We start from the raw sequence: 21,295 nt of genomic DNA on the forward strand, positions 1-21,295 counted from the left end.
CAGTGACGTTACCATGCCAACCCACACGCTGTCTCCAGGCGTGATGATGGCGCAGTTTCATCACGTCACTGTGACTTCAGCATCACAACAAACGTCTTTTCAGTTGATTGGAGCAAAAATGAAAACTTGAATTGAATGTGCGGATGTTGTATGAATTAGACTCACTGTGTTACATGTGATAAAACATTTTGTGCTGAAGACAAACTTGTATTGACTCTGTGAGGGATCAATAAAGGAACGGATCGATTGATTTCATATGTTAGTCCAGTTGATCTGTGAGGATTCTCTGAGGCTGTTTATATCTGTGATTAATGATCCCTCAACCATCAAATGTAATCTGTAAAACATTTGTTGTCTTTAAATCTGCTCTATAAAGAAACATGACATCATCCTATTCATTCATTCATTCATTCATTCATTCATTCATGTGACACCAGATCAACTTGAAGTCATCCTCCTCCTGATAAAACTCTTCATCTTTACACATTTACAAACTGTCAGCACATTTAATTCATCAAGTCAAATGTTTTCTTGTACTTGTGTGTATAAATATACATTTTATTTTTCCTAATGTTTTACATGTATGTTTGTACTTTCACTGGATCACTTTCTATTGATTTAGATATTTTTTGTATATTATGTTTTTTTGTTGTATTTCTTCAAATGATGTTTATAAATGTGTTTTGTTTTTGTGTTTCTGTGACGACACAGAGGTTGTTCATTTAAATCATGATTTGATGATCTTATATGTGTCCAGATTAAACGAAAGAACAAATAGATTAATAAATAAATTGACAAATCAACGAATAATCTAATAGATAAATATATTTCTGAGAAACTTCAGACCTGTTTTTGCTTTCGCGTTTCGCCAAGCGCCGAACCACAATTTGTGCCAACTGGCTCTCCGTAGTGAGAGGCGTTGACAAGCAGCAGCAGCAGCAGAGGAAGAAGAAGAAGAAGAAGAAGAAGAAGAAGAAGAAGAAGAAGAAGAAGAAGACTGTTGTGGTAGAAATTAGACTTTTCAGTCACGACATTTTATCTGAGTCAGACGGAATAAAGCGGATCCCGGGCGGGTTCAGCTGGAGGAGAGGCTCGTTGGAACAGAAGGAAGCGGTGGGTGCTGCTGTCAGTTAACTGTTAGCTGTTAGCTGTTAGCTGCTAGCTGCTCCTTAGCAAACAGTCTGTTTGTGTCACTGAGCCGTTAGCCAGCTAGCTAACACTGACATGTCAGATCCTGCAGAGCAGTAGATGTTGTCAGCGGTAGCGGGTGTGTGTGGATGTGACTGATCCGGCAGAGAGTCCAGGTAACGTGTTTTGTATAAAACAGCTGGTTTTAGTGGAGAAGTTAGCTCGCGGTAGCTAGTTAGCTAGCACGACTTACAGACATGGTGTGATTTGTCTTCTCTGACTGAAACATGAAGTAGACTGTTAATTAAACTGCTGCACAGTATTAACCCGAGCTGGACGAAGTAATCGGATACATTGCACAGGTAAAGGTAGAAGTACAGCCTTCAGAACCCTGCTTTGATGAAAGGACAGTAGTATTATCACTTCATGTAGTTAAACCAGTCGGTCATTGTTTCCCCGCTATGGTTTACAGATTCATTGATCATGGTTTGATTATAGATCTATGAATAATATTTGTTCCTTCCTGTGTGTCGTCAGCAGGTGAGCCAGGTGACTTCAGTCTGACAGCATGAGCTCTAAAGGAGGCAGCACCGCTCTGACCCGCCGCAACTACAGACTGGCTTCAGACACAGACAAGCCCAGAGCCACAGGTACGCTAACCTGTACACTAACCTGTGTACACTAACCCCTACACTAACCTGTATACACTAACCTGTACACTAACCTGTGTACACTAACCTGTACACTAACCTGTGTACAGTAATGTGTACACTAACCTGTACACTAACCTGTGTACACTAACCTGTACACTAACCTGTGTACAGTAATGTGTACACTAACCTGTACAGTAATGTGTACACTAACCTGTACACTAACCTGTGGACAGTAATGTACACTTGTCAAGTTACTAATGTTGTTTGGAACCTTTAATGGTGCAGAGTTGGTCGTTGAGCTCTTCTGTTCACAGGTGTGATGTCAAGGTGATGTCACCAGCACAGTGGTGCAGTGAAGGGTTCTGTGACTGTTGTTCTGTTCCAGCTGATGTTTGAGTGATCAGAGCAGCTGATCGTCACCTGATCCATGTTTCAGCTAATCTTTTTCAAACTATTGGAACAAAACATCACATTGTGTATCTGATTCGGGCTCAGACAGCTCAAGTCTCCTTCTTCTTCTGTCATATACTGTGTTATTGACAGTAGACTGATTACTGATGACTGTCTGTCTCTCTCTGTGTGTCTGTCTGTCTCAGGTATAGTGAATGAGAAGCTGCTGAGTGACTTCCTGCACCAGGTGTTCCCCTCCACTAAACAGGGACCGGCTCTGGCGTCGCTCAGGTAACATCATCATTGAGTCAGCAGAGCAGCGTCAGCGTCGCTGTCAGTCAGAAACGTTTCTGTGATGTTTAGTCTGAACTGTGTCGAGGAGAAAAAGTCCAAACGGAAACAGAGTGAACTGAACGAGTGTAACTGGATTTTTACTGTAGTGTTAAAATCAGTTATTGTACTGTTTACACTGTTATCAGAAAACATATTTAAGATTTACATCAAGGTTTAAATCTGTCAGGATTGGAACATCATCTGTAGAATTCAAGTGAGGACATGTTGTGAAATAATTAGATATATTTAAAAATAAATATATATTCTGTTCTTATTCCTTTATGGGTCGCTGTACCTGAGTTTAGTATAATAATAATGATAATACTGTGAAGTCGGGATTTTCTATGATGTCATGGTACTGTGAAGTTTGTTCATGCCGGATTTTCTGAGCAGCTGCGGGACTGATTCCTAAAACCTGGAAATAAGAAACACTCCTGGTTCTGGTTCTGTCAGTCTAGAAGTTAGTGGGTTTGTCAGTTAAGAGTCTGAAATAAGCTCTGTGTCACCACAGGCTGAACATATTCTCATGTTTTGTTCTCCAACATAAATCATCATTAATTTCCCACAGTGTAACCATGAAGCTCTTCATGTGTTAACAACAGTTAGCGGTTGCTAACAAGTGTCTGAATGAGGCTACAGAGGTTGTCGGGGACATTAAACGTCCTCACAGCAACACGGAGACTCATCTACTCACTAGTCCGTCTTTACAGGCCACTTTAGTTCCACACTGTTCTAACTCTGACTTTACAACTTGTACTCTGATCAGTTTATAGAAAACCTGGATAGTAATTGTGCAGTAAGACTCTTAGTGGTGGAGACGTTTCAGTCATGTGACCGTGATGTCGTCTGTTTGTAGCCTAACATTAGCTTCTTACTGCTACACAGTTAGTGTAGCTTCACACATCACAGAGTGGAGTTCATCTGTGGAGATTATCTGGATCAACAGAACCTGGACGGATCAGAACCTTGTGTTTGACTCATAGATATTATCTGTAATAATCCAGAATCTGTTAATCAATAATCCCACAGAGGAACCAGAGTGATGCTAATTTCAGTGAGCCACAAACAAACGTCACCTGCAGCTCTGAAAGATGGATTTACCTTCATGCTCCTCTGAGGAAACCTCTCTGACCTCCGGCGCCACCGTGAGGTTTGAGTGAAACGAGTCCAAAGAACAAAATGTGTTTGATTTGAGAAACAGGAGACGACATGGTGATAATAATAACTCAGCTACAGCTGTGTGTGTGTGTGTGTGTGTGTGTGTGTGTGTGTGTGTGTGTGTGTGTGTGTGTGTGTGTTGTACCCTGACCTGGATTAGTGTTACAGTTTCCTTAAACCAGACCGATTCATGTTACCTCTATACATAGACACACACACACACACACACACACACACACACTCCTTCAGCTCTCACAGTGTAAACATGTTAAATATAGTCTCACTCACTGAACTGAAGTCAGTCGGAGCTCAGATCAGCTCATGGTTCAGGAAGATTTATTATGATTATAATAATTAAAATAATTGTACTCAGAGATCGAAGATGACATCATCAGGTCTGCATCAGACTAAATGGCCTGAAGCTAATGAAAAGCTAATCAACGACAACAAATCTATCATAGGAGGGATCGTAGGAGGGATCGTAGCTCCTGATGTGTTTGAATGATGACTGTAAACATGTAGTAAAGGTGCTCAGCTGGAATCTGGACCTCAGTAAATCCTGGTGTTGGTTTAAGTTCTGTTGCACCAACAGCAGTTTAAACTATGAGCGAGTATTAACTCTAAACTTAGACTGGAGCAGGTTTAACTTCTAACATCACTCTATTTTAAGTGAACTGAACTGATCTGTGCTAACTAAACTATGCTAATTCAGTAACACACATTGAGTTTCTCAGATGTGCGTCACAATTATAAAGCAGCAGCTTCAGGAAATGTTGTCTTCAGCAGCAGGAAGTGAAGTGGAATCCTAACCAGCTCAAACAGACGTGACGTCACCACAGCGTGAGTCTAATGAGGTGTCAGCAGATCCTCCCGCTGTTATCAAAGGTCCTGAAAGAACGCAAACTGATTTTATTTCCATATTGATTTTAATTCTTGCAGCATTTACACACTGATCACAAGCTCTGTTAGCCTTGGTGACAGAGCAGAGATTATTTTAGAGCTCTGCTTTAAATCTGATTTTAAATCCAGTTCTCCTGATTTCTCTGATCAGAGCTCCTCTTGCGTTAGATGGATCCTTGTGTCTTTAGAGCTTCCTGGATGTTCAGGACACATTTCAGCCCAACACACAGTCAGTGACATCACCTGCAGATCAGACAGTAATCAGATTACAGCTCTGGTCTGAAGAGGCTCAATCTGACCTGCTGTCAGTTTACTGCTGCGTCACATTCATGTGTTGTGTTGTTAATGTGTGCGTCACCTGCAGCAGTGATCACACCTGAACTACAGCAGAGGACCACAGATCAGCCACAGCGGGACAGTTTGCAGAAAAGAGCTGAAAAATATCAAGAAACACACGAGTGATGTCATTTCCTGTTTCCTCCTTCACAGGAAACCTCTGGGCTTCCAGGACCTCAGTGCTCACCTGGAGAGACTGTTGTCAGAGGGAGACAGTGAGGACAGCAGAGGTACACGCACACACACACACACACACACACACACACACACACACACACACACACACACACACACACACACAGCTTCATCAGCTTCTTGTTGTTGAACTGTTCTCAGATCAGCCTGTTGAAGGTCGTCTTGGTCCGCAGCCGGTCGTCCTCGATCACACCAGCGGCTTCGAAGGACTTCTGTTTGTGGACGATGATCTGCTCGGGGTGAGACGACCTGTTCTGGATTATTAAACCTTCATCAGCTGCGAGCATCGAGCGACTGCAGCTGATTACTGCTGACAGTCTGTGCAGATTTGGGTTGAACACAGAGAAATGTTGAACATGTGTGTGGGTCCGATAATCAGCCGTCATGATGTCGATTCTAAAATGTTTCTTAAAAAAAAAAGAAGATCTTTCAGTTTTGTCACCGAGACATCGTGACGGCAGCTGGTTCAACTTTTCTTTTAAAGTAAAGATACTTGTAACCATAGCAACAGCACCTGTCCCACCTTGTTTCTGTGTTAATGATTTTTAACGAGTCTCCAAGTTCTATTGATTTTACTGTGATTGATTTCAGGTGATCGGCCACAGCAACTTCAGCTCCATCAGAGCCACCACGTGTGTGTACAAAGGTAAACCTGTTTCCATCGTGTTCTGTCTCATGTGGTGTCGTAGAACCGGACCGAGCATGTGTTTTTTTTTCCTCCAAAATATTTTTATTTAAAAAATACAATACGATACTTCCAATCACAGAGATACAATTTACCTTTTCCTTTTTTAACCATACATGCACATGTACATAGTCACATATACACACATAAAAATGAAAATAACCAAAAAACAAAACAAAAACACTCTGATAAGAATGTAGAAGAAAATAATTAAATTAGATTACAGAGTACAGTGTAATAAGCAGTGAACAGCCCCCAAACATTTGACTGTACATCTTATCAACCTGTATTTAATTTTCTCAAGTTTAAAAAAAAACATGATGTCTTTGAGCCTCCGGGAGATAGAAGGATATTTATCAGACTTCCAATGTAACAAGAAGGAACGTCTTGCTAGTAAGAATGTGAAAGCTATAATGTCCTTTTGTGTAGAGTTAAGTGCAAGTGAGGGGTCAGGAACCCCAAATATAGCAGAGGACAAGGTTGGAGATTTACCCCAAGAACAGTGGACATGATAGTAAAATAACCTCCTCCTCCAGGGTGACAAGCTCAGAGCCAACAACAGGCCAACAGGCCTTCAGTATGAGTTTATTCAGTCTGTTTGTGTCCGTCGCTTTGAAAAGGACCTAATGAGGACCACTTATCAAACGAGGTGACCTGGTGTGATGGACCAGTGATGGGAAACATCCAACAGCCGGTCTGAACCACTGCTGCTGCTGTTTTACTGCGTAATGTCCCTTTAAATCCAGAATAAAGACGAGCCGTCTCTCTCTGCAGGGAAGTGGGCCTACGAGGTGCTGATCTCCTCCCAGGGCCTGATGCAGATCGGCTGGTGTACTCTCAACTGTCGCTTCAACCAGGAGGTACACACACACGCATGGACACGCACACACACAGGCATGGACACGCACACACACACGCATGGACACGCACACACACACACACGCACGCATGGACACACACACACACACACACACACACACATGCATGGACACACACACACACACACACACATGCATGGACACACACACACACACACGCATGGACATGCACACACACACACATGGACACGCACACACACGCACGCATGGACACACACACACACACACGCACGCATGGACACACACACACACACACGCATGGACACGCATGGACACGCATGGACACGCACACACACACACACACACACACACATACACACACACACAAACCCTAACAACAAAGGCTGCTAATGCTCTAACATTTAAGATTTTTAAGAAGCAGTGAATGAAGTTTCTGTGTGTGTGTGTGTATGTGTGTGTGTGTGTGTGTGTCAGGAGGGTGTGGGTGACACTCCGGACTCTTACGCCTACGATGGAAACAGAGTGAGAAAGTGGAACGTGACGACCACTAACTACGGGAAGGTGAGAGAGTCTGTGACAGGTGACAGAACACTCACCTGTCAGAGGAACATTAAGAACAATATGTGTATTTCTGTGTGTTTACTGATCACGATATGAAGTTTTCACACGCAGTAACTGAATGAGTCAAACAGTCGTCACAGTCCCGTAAGCTTCACTGCTCCAGTAAATAGGATGGACCCACCAGGAGATACACTCGTCCCATCAGCTCATTGAATCCTCCGGCTCAGCAGCTACAGAAGCTACGGTGGCCCTCACGGACAAGAAACTCAGTCTCTAAATATGGACTTGTTTAAAACAGTGTCGAGTATTTCTACTAACTGAAGTGATGAGGTGGAGATGTATTTAGTTATTTAGCCAATAAAAGTGTAAGTTATAACTATATAACTTTAAATGAGGCTCATACAGAGGAGTGAGCTGTGAGTTTATTAACTGTGTGATGAGCAGACGTCACGCTGAGTCTGTCTCCATCACTCACAGCTCTGAACATCTCAGTTATCAGGTTATGACAGTAGATACAGGGAAACAGAGTGTCGTGAACAGCTTATAGAACTGCAGACATCACTCTGTGACTTTGACACAAGTCGTTACACTTCAGGGGCGTCTGCAGGCAGCTGATCGTCATGATGCTGGTCGTAGAAACAGAATATTGTATTGTATAGTAGAGCAGTAATGTAGAGCCGTAATCAGGCAGGTTGACTGAAGGGGTCTGAATGTAACCAGTGTTCACCTGGACCAGTGTCACTGGTGATAACCTGGAATCTGCTGATGCTAACAGCTTTCTGTTTCCACAGTCGTGGGCGGCTGGAGACATCGTCAGCTGTCTGATCGACCTGGACGAGGGAACCATCACCTTCTGCTTGTGAGTGAATCAACTCAGATCCAGTTTCAGTGTTTCTGTGCCTCAGCTTAGTGAAAATAATGATAATACACTTTATTTATAGAGCATCTTTAGTGGTTGAGTTTACAAAGGGACAGAGTAGCTAAAGCAGGAAACTCATGATGAACAAACACAAGTAAACACATGCAGACAGAACAGAAGACAGAGTTTTTACAACTAGAAGGAATAAAAGACAGAAAACAGGAAAAATCACAGAAGATGTAACACAAGAGACAAAGAAGAATAAAACCAAAGAAGGATGATAAGAAGTGTTCAGACTTTACCTCAACCCCACGTAACATGACTCTCTCCCAACCCCCCTAAAATAAATGTATGCACTTGTATGTTCGTATCGTTGCACGTCTGTCACAGCACTTATGACCTTAAAGAATCTCTGATAAAGAGCAGTTATGATACTCAGATGAGGGATTGACGGCTGTTTCTATATTTCATTTGACTCTATCGACGGTGATGTCATGGTGTCATTCTTGTGACAAATGTACTTGTTGTAAGTTGCTTTGGACAAAAACATCTGCTAAATGCCCTCAATATAAATGTAATGTAATGTAAATATAATGCAATGTTTAGTAAATGTGATGTGTGTGTGTGTGTGTCCTCAGGAACGGCCAGTCTCTGGGCACGGCATTCACCAACATTAAGATGGGTCCGGGCGTGGCTTACTTTCCTGCCATCAGTCTCTCCTTCAAAGAGTCGGTGGCTTTTAACTTCGGCAGCAGACCTCTCAGATATCCTTCAGTGTCACACACATGCACACACACACACACACACGCACACACACTCTTCACAGTCTCAGGACGAGACAGAAAGAATAATGTTAATTTAAAACAAAGTAAACAGCTGATATACACACTTCATCACACAGACACAAAGTGATTGATAAACAAGTAAACGTCTGTAAATAAGAACAGAAAATGTATAAAGATGAAGTAAACTTCCAGGAGCAGCTCAGTTAAACTCAGATGTCTCCATGCAGCTCATCTGCTGTGATCACAATCTGATCTGAGACCAGATTTACACCCCGGATGTGCAGGCGGTGCACGCTAAAACTGTTAGCTTCACTGCTACGGGGAAGAGTTCATCTAAAAGTATGATGTTGAGCACAAACAACTGATCAAAAGAGACACTGCAGAAAACTGACATAATAATGGTTCGTTCTTTAAAAACTTCAGTTCAAATTCCAGAAACCAGACGTGTTCTGGTCACAACCGTTTCCTCAAGAATTCTGCTTTAAATGTGATCCTTGTTTGGGTTTTGTTGTGTGGAGACAATTTAACCAGACTCCATTCATTAATCGTGCGTTTTTAGGATCCTTTGTTGAATGTTACTGACAGCAGGTAGAATATTAAATATGAGCCTTCACAGCAGACGAGCTGAATGGAGACGTCTGATGTTTTAAATCAAGTCTGAGCTACTTCAGCTCTGACTTTATATCTTCAGGAGGAGGAGAGGAGGACTTTATCATCAGGAGGAGGGGATGACTAAGGTTACACATTTAGTTTTTCGTCACTTTGTTTGTCTTTAACCTGAGTGTCTCACGTACCCTGTGGACGGATACCTGCCCCTCCAGAACCCTCCGACTGCAGACCTGATCAAAGCTCACAAACTGCTGGGCTACATGAAGAACGTCCTCAGCACCACCATCGACACTCAGGTACGACCAGCTGACCAGTCAAATCATTTCTGTTCCAGATTGAACTCATTGAACAACTGGAGTGTTTATCTGGACGCCCTGTGATGGATGATGGACCGTCCTGTTGTCAGTGTGTCTGATGACGAGGTCACGATGAGGTCACGATGAGGTCATGATGTCTGCTTGTGTTTGTGTGGTCTGCAGGAGGAGAAGCTGGTGGACAGAGACGTTGCTGTCTGGAGGCTTCATGGAGACGCCACCGTCCTCATCACGCTGGCTCACATCTTCAACCACTTCGCTCCTCTCATGGTGACGCCGCCTCCTCTCTTTCTGTTGTGTCAGAAAATATCTGGTTCTTTAATATAAAGTCAAAAGTACAAGAATCTGTGGACGTAAACATTTCAGGGGAGAAGTTAACTAACTCCCAGGATGCATTCTGCCATGAAATGACCAATCAGTGTCAGCTGTTCTCTAACAGTCACATGATGCTGAAAACGACACCATTGAAAAAACTGATTTCACAATCTGCAGATAATCAAATTAATTCAGTTTTAACTTTACGAGTCAATCAACACCTGTTAACATGGTTTTGAATGTGTGCCTCAGCAGCCGAGGATCATGGGTAATGTAGGAAACAGAACAGACAACGTACACCTGGTGATGGTTCTGCTGTCAGGAGAGTTCTGAGTGTGGAGAACCGGAGAACAGGCAGCTGGTTCTGATAACTGCGTGTGTTTGGCACCACCTGGTGGTCAGAAGGAGAACAGAACCACACTGAGATCTAAGAGCTCAAAGTACCGACAGTCCGACTCCAGTAGACGTGTTGATGGTGTCACAACATCCATATGAATAGTACAAGTCTCTAGATCAGGTCAGCAACCTTGTTGAAACTGAGAACTACTTCATGGGTACTGAGTCATAGGAAGGGCTACCAGTTTGATTCACTCTTCTGAAATGACAAATTTGCTGAGTTTGTCTTTAGTTATATGTGATTATTAATGATTAATAATACTCATCTATGTGGAGATGCTGATCATGTTCATGATTTCTCATATTAATTATCAACAATGACTTGTTGATGGTGGGAAACAGATAATATCAATATTCAATTTTAATTTTTAGAACAGGCCTGAGGGCTACTCATGTGGTCCATGGGGGCTACCTGGTGCCCGCGGGCACCGTGTTGGTGACCCCTGCTCTAGATATTTGATACTCGCATATATCTGAAGTACCAGTAAAAGTAAATTCTGTATTTATTTCTGAGTATTTCAAACTGATTAAATTACATATATTTAAGAATGTCTTTCTCAGTCAAAGTAACCAGAGTGTAAAGAAATCAAATTAATTTAATGGAAGTATAAAGTAACTCAAGTAAAGTACAACTACCTCAGAATTAAGCACAGTATTTGAGTAAATGTACTTAGTTATATTCCAACACCGCAGTTTCAGAGAATCAGTATTAAAGATTTTCTGTGTGTGTGTGTGTGTGTGTGTGTGTGTGTGTGTGTGTGTGTGTGTGTGTGTGTGTGTGTGTGTGTGTGTGTGTGTGTGTGTGTGCAGTGTAAGGTGTACCTGGTGGAGGACGTGCTGATGAACTTCCTGTTGGGGATTTTGGAGGGAGGAGGTTCAGTGGACGAACACCCGCTGATCCAACAGCTACTGGACCTGTTCTGGCTCCTGATGGAGGTACACACACACCACACACACCACACACACACTCACACACACTAGCAAGTCCATTTTAATGTAACTGTCTCTCTCTCTCTGTCTGTCTGCAGGACTACGAGGTGAATGAGTGTCTGAAGCAGCTGATGATGTCACTGTTGAGGGCGTACCGTTTCTCCCCCATCATCCCTGACCTGGGCTTCCAGGTGAGACACACACCTGTCTGTCAGCTTCTTGTCTCTCCAGACCAGCGACCCGTCTGAACTCTGATGTGTCTGTGTTTCAGATCCACTACCTGCGTCTGACCACGGCCATCCTGCATCATGAGAAGTCCAGGAAGTACCTGCTCAACAACGTCTTATATCCTTCTGTCAGTCCGACCTGTGAGCTGAGGTTCTGATGTAACTCAGGAGATCCACTGATTATTGTCCTGAACACAGCTCCACGTTTGACGTTCTGCGCTCAGTCGTGTTTTTCTACATCAAGACTCCTCTGAGGGTGAAGGAGGCGGGGCTAGAGGAGCTCATCCTGACCACCTGGTGGCCAACGCACTTTGACAAGGAGGTAAACACCGTGAGCATGTTGACGTACTGTTTCTACAGAAGGTGAATTATAATCTGATGGAGCCGTCAGACGAGTGACAGAGAACAAAAGACTTGCAGAAATACATCAGTTCACTCATCTCCAGTCGGACTGAATGCCTGGTTCTTTATTTTAGGCTCCAGATAAACTGATAAACAGCATGTTAGCATGTAAGCACTTCTTGTCCCCTCGTCTCAAAGTCTGTAAGTGTGTTGAACGTGTTTTCAGTTAAGAGTCTGAAATACAGAATGTGGTCACAGGCTGAACATATATGTTCATACTAAGATATTAATCATCATTCCCACAGTGTAACCATGACGCTCTTCATGTGTTAACAACAGTTAGCGGTTGCTAACAAGTGTCTGAATGAGACTACAGAGGTTGTCGGGGACATTAAACGTCCTCACAGCAACACGGAGACTCATCTACTCACTAGTCCGTCTTTACAGGCCACTTTAGTTCCACACTGTTCTAACTCTGACTTTACAACTTGTACTCTGATCAGTTTATAGAAAACCTGGATAGTAATTGTGCAGTAAGACTCTTAGTGGTGGAGACGTTTCAGTCATGTGACCGTGATGTCGTCTGTTTGTAACCTAACATTAGCTTCTTACTGCTACACAGTTAATGTAGCTTCACACATCACAGAGTGGAGTTCATCTGTGGAGATTATCTGGATCAACAGAACCTGGATTGATCAGAACCTTGTGTTGGACACACAGAATACTGTGTCTAATAATCCAGAATCTAATAATCAATAATCCCACAGAGGAACCAGCGCCACTGTTCCGTTCTCGTGAGAACACAGAAGAACAGACGAAGTAGGGCGAAGTGTAGAGAAGGAGGAGACATTAACATGAGCACTGACCGATTATTGCTTCATGACTGCAGGTTTGACTTGTTGTGATTTGCCGTCAGGGGAAAGACGAGCGCGAGCCTGCAGATGAAAGTGCAGATGAGCGACTGAGGCGGCGAGCATACGAGAGAGGCTGCCAGAGGCTGAAGAAGAGGATCGAAGGTCAGACACACCGTCTCTGCTCCTGTTCGGCCTTTCACAGGAGACAGATTCCACATCGTGTGATTTAATTCATCAAGTCTCTTACTGAATGTTTGTAGTTGTTGAACAGCTGCTGCCAGTTTGACCTGACTTACAGTCACAGATGTAATGAATGAAATGACTTTATCATCACTGTGGGCTTGATGTCGTCTCGTGGATGATGTGAAACGTTTCCTGACTCTGTTCTCCTCAGTGGTGGAGGAGCTGCAGGTTCAGATCCTCAAGCTGCTGCTGAACAACAAGGACAAATCTACGGTACGTACGGCTGATCCAGTTTATTAACTTATCTTCAAACAGATCAGAAACAGCCAACGGGTCTGAACACCTGGAGACCTGCAGGTGTGAGTGTTTGTGTCAGATCAGGTCTGATGTCCATGTGTCTGTCGTCCTCCTGCGTCACTGATCTTCACGTCTCCTACTGATTTCACAGCTTTAATCTTCTATAGTGTCGTTTTCTGTCTGTGAGCTGCTGTATTGCCCTGATGTCTCCTCAGTGGACCGATGAAAGGATGGTCTTTAAATAATTAGTTAACTTGTTACAACCACTCACAAGTGAAAGAGAAACAACAGAAACTGATGGTGATGGTAAAAGTTATTATTCACTGGAGCTTGTAAATGGTGAAAAGTGAAACTGTTGAACCAGAAGTTACCATCAAACCTTCAAATAAACCAGATATGAAAGTAAAGCCTCACTGTCTGCTAAACCTCACGAGTCTGAATGTCAGAGTGGGTGAAAAGGTTCAGAATCAGATTTGACCCGTTCACATTTATCACCATGAACTCAACACAGCAGCAGCTCAGCTACGAGTCGTCGACACGCTGAAGGCCCGACACGAATCCTCCTGGAGCAGAACAGCATTATGACGCATATGTTCTGATATTTCCTGCTGTCTTGTTAATGCAGCTGAGCTTGTTGGTTCAGTGTTTGTGTCGTCGGTCGATCCGTCAGCTGATGGGACGTCTCTCTGCACTGTAGCGTGTTATTGTCTGCGCCTGGCTGGACTCCGTCTGATTAAATGCTGATCTGAAAACTGAATCAACAGTTCTGTGTCTGGCTTCAGTTCTCTCCACGCTACACTGACAGAGTTCATTAAGGAACTGTAGTCTCATCGTATCTGCTGGAAGTCTCATTAATGTTGGTCGGAGTCAAAGACAGTAACGAGCTTCTTCCGGCCTCAATGTCTCCTCTCAGCTCACACTGTGTCTGAAATACTTCATTATACTGTTTCCAGGTCAGCTCATCACTGCTGTGTTTGTGTTTCAGGGTGAAGCCTCTCGATACATTTTCCTCAATAAGTTCAGGAAGTTTCTCCAAGAAAACGCCAGCAACAGAGGGGTAAGAGGAGACGAGCTGGCGTTTGATCCAGTCAGCGTCCACACGTCCCCTGTTCATCATCTGAACTCTTCATATAATAAGTGTTCTGTTGACAATGACCTCATGAAATGCTTCTTAAACATGAGGCTGTGTACTTGTTTTGTATGAGTGCTGATAAAAATCTTGTAATCTATAATTAAACAGGTTTATTATTCTTATCAGTATTAATTAGCATCTGATAAGGATTTGGTGTTTACCCAAGAGGAAGAAGAGGATCAGCCGATCGATCGATAATGAAAATAACTGATAACTTCAGCTCTGATCATGTTTGTAGTCAGCAGTGCTGGACAGGTGAAATGAGGTCTCCTCCACACCTGGAGTTCAGAATAAACCCTCAGTGTTACAGAAGAACACAAACACATTGAACAGCCAAAGATTGTTCCTCCTGTGTGTTTTTCTCCCAGAATCTAAGATGTGAGTGTTTTGTGTGTTTGAGCAGCACCCCACAGCTCTGTGTCCTCCAGAGTACATGGTGTGTTTCCTCCACCGCCTCATCACGGCTGTGAGGGCCAGCTGGGACGACAGCAACAGGAAGAGTCCTGGCAGCGTCAGCAGTGAAGGTGAGACCAAACCAAACACCGTAGAACACTGACGATGTTACAAACCCTGACGCAGCACAAAGAGAGAAAACGTCCATCAGCAACAAGATGAAGATTAATCCACTAATTCTTAATGTTCTTAATCCAAGTTTTTCATTGTAAACACAGGTGTGATGATCTCACGTTCGGCTTCACCTGCTGTCTTCTGCCTCTTTACCTTCGCTTGCCGCTTTCTTCTTCTCTGACTCTTTTTCATACTTGTTGTCTCAAACCCTCCTGCATGTGTTTACTTCATCGTCCTCACTCTCTCTGTGGTCGTCCTCCAGAGGCCTACGTCCCTCCTCAGCTCTTCTACAATGGGAAGGTGGATTACTTTGACCTGCAGAGACTGGGTGGGCTGCTGTCCCACCTGAAGAAGACACTCAAAGGTAAGTTTGACTGTTTTAAAGAGGGTCAAACAGGAAGTTAGATCTCTATCAGTTCAGTGAAGAAACACAGCAGCCTGGTGTGTTTAGTATCAGACTGAAACTGAATCTCTTTGTTGGTTGTTTTTCTGATTTAAAACAATTCCAAACAATTCCACTTCAGTTGTTCAGGAGAATCTTACCTGTTTCTGCCCCTGGTGCCCTCTTGATGACATCATTATCTCTGATGTCCAGCCTGAATAAACGTCCATTGATCAGTTATAGATCAGAGATAAACTATCATCGTGGTCTTCTCTGTCGGCTGCAGTCGGTCTGATGTGACCCTTTCTTCTCTGTATGTCCAGAGAAACAGAAACTGAAATGTGTTTTTAATAAGGTGAATATCTGTTTTGCGTGTTTTCCTCCACAGATGACTTGGCCAGTAAAGCCAACATCATCATCGACCCTGCAGAGATCCAGGCCACATCGATGGACGACCTAGATGAGGACGAGGAGAGCGGAGCAGCACAGGTGGACTGTTTTTACTGAGCATGCTTCAGTTTTCTGCCGTATGAATAATATAACAACTCTCCACCACTCGCTCTGCTGCAATGACGTTGTCAACAACATAATACATTAGAAACCACGTTCAGACCTGTTGGCGTGTGGAGCGTTTCCTCCTCATCTTTATGTTTCTGACGACAGAGGCCGTTTGGTGCGGCGGCGATGGGCGGAGCTCTGGCGAGGCCCAGCTGGTTGAGTTCTCCCACTCTGGGTCGAGCCAATCGTTTTCTGAGCACGGCCGCCGTCAGTCTCATGACCCCCAGACGACCTCTGACCCAGCCGGAGAAAGTGAAGGTCCGAACCCTCGCTGTGGAGCAGAGGACTGAGGAGGACAGTGAGTCCCTGAACACATCACTCTGAATAAAGGAGCAGTCCGCTGCTGTAGTATTGTAAGAGAACAGGAGCGCCTCCTTCTGGACTGAAGGAGGACCGACCCTGTTTCGCAGGAGGAGGAAGAGGAACTTAATGAGTCTCACTTTGTTTTTGACCTCTGACCCTCCTGACTGCAGCTGAGAGGAGTTCTTATTGTTAACAAGTGTAAAATAAGTCTCTGATCAATGCACAGGAAACATGACCTCATGACCTCGTGACCTCGTGACCTCTTGTTATATGACGAGTTGACTTGATCTGTGTTTGCAGTAAAGACGAGACACTTTCACTTCTTTATCTCCATCAGACACTCTGACTGTCTCACTGCCAACCAGCTGGAAGAAACTAGCTCGCATAGTAACGATCAGACTTCACACAGCAGTCCTTCTTTTAAATCACGAAACTTGATGAAGACTGGAATCATTTTATTCTCAGGTAGATGAAGTGTGACATCAGCAGTCCTCCTGATTGCTCTCACCTGTCCTCTCTCGTCTCTCCTCTTTCCTGTTTGTTCCTCTTCCACCTGAAGTCGAGGGTAGCCATGGTAACGACGGCCTGTTGCTGGGGCGACCGCTGGAGGAACCCGATCAGCCAATCGCAGACAAATCCCTTCTGGAGATTGTTGATGGGATTGTGATGATGTACAACCTGAGTGTCCATCAGCAGCTGGGGAAGGTGAGTTCCTGTATGCACTTCCTGCTAGCTGCTGGTTCAGGTCCTGGTTCAGGTCCTGGTTCAGGTCCTGGTTCAGGTCCTGGTTCAGATCCTGGTTCAGGTCCTGGTTTAGTCCCATGTGTCTGTGACTCTCGTGGCTTCTTTCAAGACTCATTTCTTCAGCCATGATTTTTCGAGCAGCTATGACGGTTTGATGTGAACACTAAAGGTTAATGTTGAATATTTATTCACATGTACAGTCTGACCTTCACATGGAGCCTCTGATAAACTCACATTGTGTCCTGAGCTCATTTATATCTGCTTTATTGACCAAATTCACAATTTTATCAAAGAAAACAAGTGAAAGTTGTTAACGAAAGAGGTTACCACACTGCAGCTGAAGACAACAGGTGGAAATAGAGAAAACCAGATTATTATTCTCCTCACATGCATCAAACTAAAGTAACGAGGCCGTTCTGAAGCTGTGAGGAGGAGAAAGTTCAGATACTTCAGATGTAGGGAAGGAAAGTGACTCAGTTACTGTCCTTCAGTCGATGTTTCATGTATCTGTAAGTATTTGTTACTTTCATCCCACTGTATATCTCAGGCTCTCACATGAACACAGCATGTTCACAATGAGTAGATAAAAGATGACGGTGACGTTCAGTGTTTCATGGTTCTGAACTGTGGGTTGGACCTTCAGGTTCTCCTCAGGGCCAACTCTAAAAATGTAGGAGACTTTTCATCCAGCGCCGTCATCAGGTGAACTTTTGTCCTCTCTGTGTCTCTGCTGGACGTTCAGGTCGAGCTCTCTGTCATCTGTCAGCGTGAAGCTGTTGGATTTAAAGGGACATTACGCAGTTAAAGAGGTGCAGCGGTGGTTCAGACCGTCTGTCTGCTGAAAACAACACGATTAGATTGAATTAGATGATGAAGAGCACAAGGATTCTTCTGGGTTTTTTTTATATCATATGTCCAGTTCTGAGACGTTAAGTTTCCTGCGATCATGCTCGTGTGCAGGCGACTGAAAAGCTGAGTTGACTGAATGACAGAAGATGTTAATTTACATCAGAGGAACATTAAATCTGGACGATTCTGATCGATTGTTGAATGAAGCTTAGAAAAGGAGTGAAGAAACACAGTTTGTAGTTGATTGATGACAACTAGATATTGAAGACTGTTGCAGACAGTAAGTGTGACGTGTGTTCCCACAGATGGTGGTGGTCTCGGATGACGTCCATGAATACGCCGTCGCTCTGAAGGACACGGAGGAGAAGATCGCACGATGTCCTGCGAGAGTAAGATCACTCACATGTACCATCTGCTAACACTTCATTCATTCAGGGTCTCGAGCTCACCTGGTTTGTTCGGGGTCAGTAGAGAGGCCTCTGCACACCACGGCTGTTTTATTTCCAATGAAAGCGTGACGACAGACACGTCGCACACAGAGTCCAGCGTGTTCGTTATTCTACAATATGAGACAAGACTGAGTCGTCAGGCAGTGAAGACGATGTCATCGTCCTCTGACTTCTTGAGTCCCTCCGGTCCTGAGATCAAGATGGGAGTGAGGAGTAGCTCCTCCTGCTGCAGTCACACCTGCACACACCTGTCCTCTGTCCCCCTGTTAAACTCCACACCTCTGTGTGACAGTCTCAGTGTTTGTGACATCAGTGACCTACTTTTCATCAGTCGATGGTGTGTGTGTTTGTTCTGAAGCCTTGTTGTGTGTCGGTGCTCGTTGAAGATAATTGGCCGAGCTCCCATCATCCTGCTCTGATCGCTCGTCTCATTAGCTTCAACAGGCCACAAGTGTCACCAGCAAACTTTACAGCAACATGATCAGAGGACGTTCTGCAGTCATCTGAACGAAGCCTCCGGTCCTCTGAGAGACGACGGTGCTGAGGACGGCTGCTGTGTCTCCAGCTCCTCACTGACAGCAGTGACCAATCAGAAGGAGGCTTTGTGTTACCATGCAGATAAACATGATAACACCGTAAAGGAGTGGGAGACCACAGCACTAGTGTTTTACTTTGTCTTCTTGTCCAAGCTTTTCATAATAAATCCACAAAACACTATGAGAACAGTTTTTAGCCAAAGCTGTCTTCATTTTATCAACATGGGGATTTTCCTGGAAGAGAAGATCCAATGAGTTTGTTTCCTCAAGATGACATGTGGTGGTGAGGATCTCCTGCTCCTCCTCCTCCTCCTGCTCCTCACACTGTATTGTGTGTCCTACAGAGACCAGACATCCTGGAGGAGCTCCAGAAGAGCCAGAAGGTTTTTGCAGAGAAGCTGAATCACCTCAGCAGAAGACTGGCCTGGATCAACGCCACCATCTACTCCAAGGTGATCCAGCTGCGACACACCTGTGTTCACCCGTTCAGTCGTTTCTTGCTGTTCCGTCCTGTACAGTAACTTTCTGATTTCTATCATATTGTTGACATGACTAACAACCTCTTCTCTGTGTGTGTGTTTGTGTGTGTGTGTCCAGGACAAGATGCTGGATGTGTACTGGCTGCTGTGTGTTTGTATTCGGACCATCGAACATGCCGACAACACCGGCTCTTTGTTCGCCTTCGCTCCAGAGTTCTACCTCAATGTGGCCATGAATGCGTACAGCGCCCTGAAGAACTACTTCAGTCCTGCAAACAGCATGGAGGAGCTGCCAGGTGAGACAAGTTCATCCTGACACCTCCCTGTGACGGTCAGCTGGACTGGCGCTGCTCAGTCATTCATGTGTGTGTTTTCGTCCTTAGGCTACGAAGACACTTTGACTCAACTCGCTGCTATCCTCGCCAAGCACTTTGCAGACCCTCGTATAGTTGGGACAGGTAAGACTTCAGTCTCTTGTTGCTTTGTTCCTCTTGTGTAGTGCTCAGGTGTGTGTATGATGTAGTGAGATATTCACTAAGTGAGCCACAAAAACTGAACCTTAACACCATGAAGTTTAATACTGACCAGTTCAAACAGGATCAATACATTATTTGTCTCTCTTCATTCACCACAAAGTTTTTATCAAATAAGGGAGACTGGAAGGGGCGGGACTTGCTGCAGGACGTGATGATGTCATCAGGTTCACTCCAGATGCCCTGAATGTCCAAACAAGACGTGTGATAGCACTGAAAAGCCTCACATAACAAGTGTTTTTAAAGCGTATTGATCAGATTAGGGGTTCAGAAGTTATTAAACATTGTGGAATATTTGGGTCTTTGAAAGTAAAAAAACTAAACTATGTCTTTATTGGGTTTTTGTTGATATGATCTTTTACACTCTGACAAATCATCTGTCATCATATTAAAGTGAAACTCTATCCAAAATGCAACCTAGTCTTTTTGTGAATGTATATGAGTCAAACCTTTGTGTAAAAAAAAAAAAAAATATTACGACGAAAGAAGCACTTTTAATATTTACCATATTTTAGTTTTCAGGTCCAACTCATTTTCAATGGGAGTGCTACGGGCACTTTTACCATAGCATCAAAATCTGTATTTTTAAAACAGTAAGAAGTCTGGACACAACATGAAACTTTGCTGGTAGCATCACCAGGGTCTCTACACATGAACACCAGCACTTTGTGTACACAGAGTTACTAAAAAGAAAGTTTTTGAGCAGCTCATGTTAGCAGTAGCTTGTTCCACTCGCCGCCGTCCTGCCAGTGGAGAAGAGTCGATCTCAGAATGAGACGTAACCTGGATTGCCTCATATACATTCACATATAAAGTCTTGGTTGCATTTTGGTGAGAGTTTCACTTTAAAGCTCTCTGTCCCGTCTTTCACTCAGATATCAAAGACTCTCTGATGCAGGCTCTGGCCAGCTACGTCTGTTACCCACAATCCCTCAGGGCGGTGGAGAGGATCCCAGAGGAGCAGTAAGTTTCTTATTTCTTGATAAAAATTAGGCACTCGACTGATTTCAGGTCGATGAGCTCCTGAAGCCTTTTAAAGTACAGATTTCCTTTAGGTCAGTTGATACGCAGATGACACACAGATTTATCTACACAGAGATGTGTTCAGTCCTGTTCTCTGGTTCTTACCAGTGTTACACGGATCAGAAAGTGTCTGTAGAAGCCGTCTTCACCTCTTCACCTCTTCACCTGTTCTCAGTCTGCAGCTGACAGACTGAGAACGAGTCATCAGGACAGCAGACATTTTTTACACACAAATGGAAATTATTCTTTTGTTTCAGCTTCTTAAGTGTTTCTGACTGTAAACTGAACGTATCTAAATGTTTGGATACTTTGGACAGTTCTCGGTCAAACTCAGTCTGTGATCCACTCTGTGCTGCTTTCAGACGTGTGGCCATGATGAGGAACCTGCTGGCTCCATATGAACAGAGACCCTGGGCCCAGACCAACTGGATACTGGTCCGACTGTGGAGGG

At 44.0% G+C, this 21,295-nt stretch overlaps 1 protein-coding gene across 9 annotated transcripts in view; it reads left to right on the forward strand.

Moving 5' to 3' along the window:
* The first annotated feature begins 936 nt into the window (after positions 1-936).
* Positions 937-21,295, forward strand: part of LOC119020741 (E3 ubiquitin-protein ligase RNF123) — a 93,291-nt gene continuing 72,932 nt past the window's right edge. For 4 of the 9 annotated variants that reach the window (XR_005075408.1, XM_037100310.1, XM_037100311.1 and 1 more), the window contains exons 1-30: positions 938-1,113; positions 1,669-1,778; positions 2,378-2,462; positions 5,052-5,128; positions 5,235-5,332; positions 5,685-5,739; positions 6,553-6,638; positions 7,092-7,178; positions 7,970-8,037; positions 8,676-8,801; positions 9,613-9,727; positions 9,911-10,015; positions 11,267-11,392; positions 11,485-11,577; positions 11,658-11,731; positions 11,818-11,935; positions 12,872-12,971; positions 13,204-13,265; positions 14,275-14,346; positions 14,825-14,945; positions 15,251-15,352; positions 15,759-15,859; positions 16,034-16,226; positions 16,791-16,936; positions 18,130-18,213; positions 19,154-19,261; positions 19,407-19,584; positions 19,672-19,746; positions 20,697-20,784; positions 21,207-21,294. Coding sequence is in view for 8 of the 9 variants with exons in the window: in XM_037100310.1 (XP_036956205.1) it covers positions 1,697-1,778; positions 2,378-2,462; positions 5,052-5,128; positions 5,235-5,332; positions 5,685-5,739; positions 6,553-6,638; positions 7,092-7,178; positions 7,970-8,037; positions 8,676-8,801; positions 9,613-9,727; positions 9,911-10,015; positions 11,267-11,392; positions 11,485-11,577; positions 11,658-11,731; positions 11,818-11,935; positions 12,872-12,971; positions 13,204-13,265; positions 14,275-14,346; positions 14,825-14,945; positions 15,251-15,352; positions 15,759-15,859; positions 16,034-16,226; positions 16,791-16,936; positions 18,130-18,213; positions 19,154-19,261; positions 19,407-19,584; positions 19,672-19,746; positions 20,697-20,784; positions 21,207-21,294 (2,913 nt within the window). In the remaining variant the exon portion in view is untranslated. Of the gene's footprint in view, positions 1,114-1,146; positions 1,305-1,665; positions 1,779-2,377; positions 2,463-5,051; positions 5,129-5,234; positions 5,333-5,684; positions 5,740-6,552; positions 6,639-7,091; positions 7,179-7,969; positions 8,038-8,675; positions 8,802-9,612; positions 9,728-9,910; positions 10,016-11,266; positions 11,393-11,484; positions 11,578-11,657; positions 11,732-11,817; positions 11,936-12,871; positions 12,972-13,203; positions 13,266-14,274; positions 14,347-14,824; positions 14,946-15,250; positions 15,353-15,758; positions 15,860-16,033; positions 16,227-16,790; positions 16,937-18,129; positions 18,214-19,153; positions 19,262-19,406; positions 19,585-19,671; positions 19,747-20,696; positions 20,785-21,206; position 21,295 lie in introns of those variants that run through there. The other 5 variants (XM_037100309.1, XM_037100305.1, XM_037100304.1 and 2 more) reach the window with 5 other exon arrangements.

The sequence above is a fragment of the Acanthopagrus latus genome, chromosome 6 (genome assembly GCF_904848185.1).
Source record: "Acanthopagrus latus isolate v.2019 chromosome 6, fAcaLat1.1, whole genome shotgun sequence".
In the NCBI taxonomy this organism is placed as follows: domain Eukaryota; kingdom Metazoa; phylum Chordata; class Actinopteri; order Spariformes; family Sparidae; genus Acanthopagrus; species Acanthopagrus latus.